Genomic DNA, 5,000 nt, shown 5'->3' with positions numbered 1-5,000 from the left:
CTCCAGCTTCACGATGGTGGGAGGGACTGCGGGAAGGGGAGAGGGGCGGGGAGAGAGAGAGAGGTCAAAGGTCGACGAAGCGACTCGAACCAATGGCGTTTTTTTTTTTACGAGGGCCGCGCCTTTTAAGACGAGCGCTTCTCAGTCGGGGCCCCGCCCCTAAAACGCGCGCTAGGTCGCGGCCGCTCTCAGGAAATCCGGCGAATTCCATTAAAATCGCCCCGCGAAGCCTCCCCGCTGCAGAGACTCCGCGGTTTTGTTTATTTCAAACACAGGCGGGGTCTCCATGGCAACCGGCCGGTGCGTGCGCCAATTAACATTCAGAGCAGATATTGACGAAATAGACGGCAGGATGCATTTCGCCTGTTCACACATCCCCACATATTAATGTCATATTTTCTCCTAATTAGAATTTAATGAAGCCCTTATGCAAATGCCGCGAGGCCCGCTAAATGCTCCTCTCCTTCGTCTGGAACGCACTTAAACGCGCTCCCTGCACTTTCCCTGCCCGCCTCACGTACACGTTCACAGAGAGAGGGAGAGTCCAAGCACCCCACGCAGAAAAATCCCCAGTGTTAATTCAACACTTATAGTGTTAATCCAGCCCTTAGCAGATAACATTTGGTCCAATTCTGGAACGTGGGACCTGTTAAGAGTTGAATTAACACTGGGCATTTTTATGTATATCATTTAAGTTATTACTGTTTGTATAGTCATTGCTGCTATTGGTGTTTTAGACAAATAATCGCTTTGGCAAAACTATGCTGATGGGCGGTCATTAAAATATAGTTCATTCCAATTTGCATTTTACAGATAGAAAATTATTATTATTATTATTATTATTATCATCATCATCATAGTGTTTGTTGTGGTTAAGCATTTAGATATAACCATTTTTATGTTCATGCTAAAATGTCTTTATGTATTTCTATATGTACACTTTGGAAATATTTACTAATGTATTTCATGCCAATAAAGCAGTTTGAATTTGAATTTGAAAGAGGGAGAGGCGGAGGGAGAGAGAGGGAGACAGAGTGAGCAGAGGAGTGCACGGCAGAGAGAGAGCCACAGACGCGAATTGAGATTAAGGCAAATAGGAAAGCAGAAAAAGGGAAGAAACTGACACGAGAATAGAGGGATGGATAGGGAGGGGGGGAAAAAAGAGAAAAGAGGGATAAGTGAGAATGCAGAGGAGCCGTGTAACAGAAGCTGAAAGGAACAGGCAGGAAGACGAGAAGAGGCTGACAGCGAGAGAGAGAGAGAGACGCAGAGAGGTTTCCTGCTGGATTTGCACACGTCCACATCTCCGCCTAGGTGCATAAATTTGGGATACAGAGGTAGCGACTGCAAACGAGGGCGACGCATCGCTGCGTACGTATCGGATGTGACGGGACTGATGTTGCACCTCCGCACACGCGTTGGAAACGGTGCCAATTAAGCTGTATCACTGCCTGAGTATTTTAAAGGAGGGCGTTTATGTTACTTAACCATGTGCGTATTGGAAATGATGGGACTCAAGTTACACCACAGACTGCACGCCGGAAACTACAGCAATGAATTTACACACCTGCGAACATACTGGAAATGATGCCAGTGATGTCATATCACTGCAAATGTATTCAAACTGATGGTAACGATCTCACATCCACTTCACTGATAATTCATTGGAAATGACAGATATTGAGTTTCACCGTTGTTAGACAGAAACTCTAAGGTGGGATTGTTTCCTCCAGTAAACAAGAACTCGCTGACTCTTAATTGCTTAGCTTACAAATGTAATCAGGAAGTCTGAGAATGAAAAGTACAAGGTATAACAAATATACAAAAATAGACTAATATAAAACTGCTAATGTCATATTGTGTATGCGCGTCTGTGTCACGTGGTGCAAGGCTACAGCGTGGCATCCCACTAGTGCAAAGGTTTGGATCATCCAAAATCAGACCAACCCTGGTCTTAACCTTTTCCCAAGCTCCTGAACACAACCCCTATTTCACCTGAACCTTAACAATTACTGTTTTCCAAGCAGAAAACCAAAAAATTGAGTTTCATTAAGTACAATTGTTATAAGAAAAACAAAAAATAAAACATACGATCAACCATTTACACATGGTTTCATTTTCTTGGCCTAACATGAAACACCGTTCTCGCATTTAATGCTGGATAGGTATTCAGTTAAAAGCACTTGAATGTTTGAGAGTTTTCTATATCGTTAATAAACACATTTCCTTTAAAAGCAACTGCCACAATGAAAATTAACAGCGCAAACACAGTCTAGGCCGCTATCTTCAGGCTAAATCGACCTCGCGTTAGCACGACACTGTTTATTCTCGCATTATCACACCACTGACCAGGGGAGCACAAGGGAGAATCAATTTCAGGATTTCTTGACATTTTGTACTGTATGAGATGAGCACCACTTGTAGCCATAGTTTCTGCCTTCCAGCTCTATGAGTGCAGAGCACAGGAGAGACACACGACTACTAGCTAGCCTTAAAGCTAAACGCTTTGCAGTCTTAGACGTAGCCTAGCTTTGTCTATTTTTACGTCTTCCATTACCAAGAATAGCTAGATAAAACCTCTATCAAACCACGTCCGCAGCCTATCGGTCTACCAAAGCCTGATAATTACAGGCGAGGAGATCGATAGCCGCGGGGTGCTTATTCACTTGTTCCCGTCCTGGTGTTCTGCGTGAAGCAAAGCCGTAGGGAAAGCTCTGCGAAGCCCCTAAGCTGGTCTGCTGCCGTAAAACAGGCTTTAGCCCCCCAGAAAAAGAGAGCATACCTGCAAGGGTAGATCAGCCCGCCGTGGCGCGGAGAAACCTCTAAAACGTCCCGCCCATACCGCAAAGCGCTAACGTTACGTTACATTACAGGTGTTTAGCAGACGCCCTTATCCAGAGCCAATTACACACCTTTTATAGCATTTACTTTGCATCCATTTATACAGCTGGGTATATACTGAAGCAATGCAGGTTAAGTACCTTGCTCAAGGGTACAACAGCGGTGTCCTCCCTGGGAATTGAACCTCTGACCTTCGGGTTACAAGACCAGCTCCTTACCCATTACACTACACTGCCGCCCGTTACCTGGTAATCGTAGCTGCTGCAGCCAGGCGACAAAGCCACTTCTGCGTCTACCTGGCTGCTGCTTCGTTTCCCTGCTGAGGCTTCGTCGCTTTGCTTCAGTGAGATCTGCGGCGCCCCGGACCCCGATCGCGGGCTAAGCCTCTCACGCGAGCCACTTTGAGCATTTCAAAGGCGGCTTCCTCTCTCTGTCTGGCTAAAGCGCATCAGCGAAAACAAAGACTTTGAATTTATCGTCCCGCGCGGCATAGGGTCATCCGAAGCTCCCTTTTGTTTTCACAAAGGAGCAGGCAGAGGAGCGGCACGGCCTGATGAAAGCACCGCTCTTCAACATCACAGACCTAATGAATACGAGAACGCGCAAGAGACGAAACTTCGCAGTCATCGATGCGGTCGGTAAACACTGTACACCTGACCTCAGACACTCGGCTCCATTCCTGCCACTGAAGTGTCTGTGCACCCAATGTCAATGGCTTCTGTGACTGTTCCTTTCAAAGCCAAGGCTCCTCCCTCAGCGAATGAATTTATCACTAAGATGTAACCATGGAAGCATTAGAGGAGCGACGCTGAGCGACGGCATCGCTGCGGCGAGGACAGCCAGTCATTACGCAGGTGGCAGCAGTAAAATCTTCAGACAGCTGCAGGCTGAAAACAGTCGCCACAGCGGTCGCGGCAACAGTCGCGCCGTAGAGCGCGGCGAAAACGCTGTTGCCGACCGTAGTCATGCCGGAGACGACGGCGACGCGCGGTACCGCCGCAGTCACGTCCGCGACACCAACGGTGACACTGGGCGGGCACGCAACGCTCTCTCCCGACACCGCGGTCAAAGGAACTTTCCAGAAACGCGCAAGCGCCCACTTGCTTTTTTCCCCGTCGCTAACCCGGGCTAACGAGCGCAGCCGACGCCGACGCTCCGCGAAAGGAGGCGGCAGCCGGGAGCGGCCTTAATTACGGAGAGGGTCGAACAAACAAAAAAACCCTCCCGGCGGGGGGGGCCGGCGGGGACGTCTGAACAAGGGGAATCAGGATCTGGCAACCGCGTTCCCTTGGACGTGGAGGGAGGAGGAGGAGGGTTTGGGGGGGGGGTCCAACTCCCCCTACCCTGCCTGCCAGGAGCCAGATATTAGATAAATCTGAATAACGCTCCGCTGAGTCACCGCGCCAGTCATCCGCGGGATCAAATATCCCCGTCTGAAAAGAGCCGGCCCGTATCAGCCATCGGCCAATAAGCGCGCGGCGCAGCCACCTGAGGCACGCCGGGAGAACAGAAGCGCCGCCCGCGTTATTACCTGGGCACCGGTTAAAAACGGAACAGGAAATGAAGAAAACCTATTGGCAATCTGTCGAGAAATAGGCTGGGCACGGTCAAATCATTTCCCCCCCCCCCCGTCCCCGGAGGGTGGAAGGCGAGGTCACTTCCGGGCCGGTTGCAAAGCGGGGGATTGGAGGAAGCCAGAACGCACAGTCCATGCGGCCCTTACAGCAAATACACAGGCCTGGTTACACCAGGTCTCAATACAGCAGCTAGGACATAATGATAACAACACATAATGATGACAACAGGCCATTCGGCCTATCCGAGCTCGCCGTTTACCAACCACAAACTAGGGAGCGGCTGAGGCTGACTGTGAATCACCCTCAGCCGTGTATGCGCCTCCACGTGAAGCTAAGCGAGGCTAGCGCAGCGCAGCGCAGCGTTTAATCTCACTCACGTGACCGCCAGTGGTGCCCCGACCCCGCTGCCCTGGCCGAGCCCAGAGCCGTTTTAAGATGGCGGGCGGCATTCGCCACCGCCGCCACTGCCGGCGCGCGTAGTCACGCGGCTCTCGGGGCGAACGCGACCCCGCGTGGGCGGCTGGGGGGGGGGGGGGGGAGGGGGGGGCGCCGTGACGCGGCGGTGCGTCAGGGGAGGGATCG

At 50.8% G+C, this 5,000-nt stretch overlaps 1 protein-coding gene across 3 annotated transcripts in view; it reads right to left on the bottom strand.

Annotated features, from left to right (window-relative positions):
• The window catches only part of LOC118215714 (NT-3 growth factor receptor-like), a 202,327-nt gene that overhangs the window by 102,558 nt on the left and 94,769 nt on the right, over nt 1–5,000 (bottom strand). For all 3 annotated transcript variants that reach the window (XM_035396676.1, XM_035396677.1, XM_035396678.1), the window contains one exon: nt 1–26. This exon is cut by the window's left edge and continues 277 nt beyond it. In XM_035396676.1, coding sequence (XP_035252567.1) covers nt 1–26 — 26 coding nt within the window. The remainder of the gene's footprint in view (nt 27–5,000) is intronic.

The sequence above is a fragment of the Anguilla anguilla genome, chromosome 16 (genome assembly GCF_013347855.1).
Source record: "Anguilla anguilla isolate fAngAng1 chromosome 16, fAngAng1.pri, whole genome shotgun sequence".
Lineage (NCBI taxonomy): Eukaryota > Metazoa > Chordata > Actinopteri > Anguilliformes > Anguillidae > Anguilla > Anguilla anguilla.
Note: the sequence above shows the minus strand (reverse complement) of the source record. Positions and strands in the feature narration are given on the sequence as shown.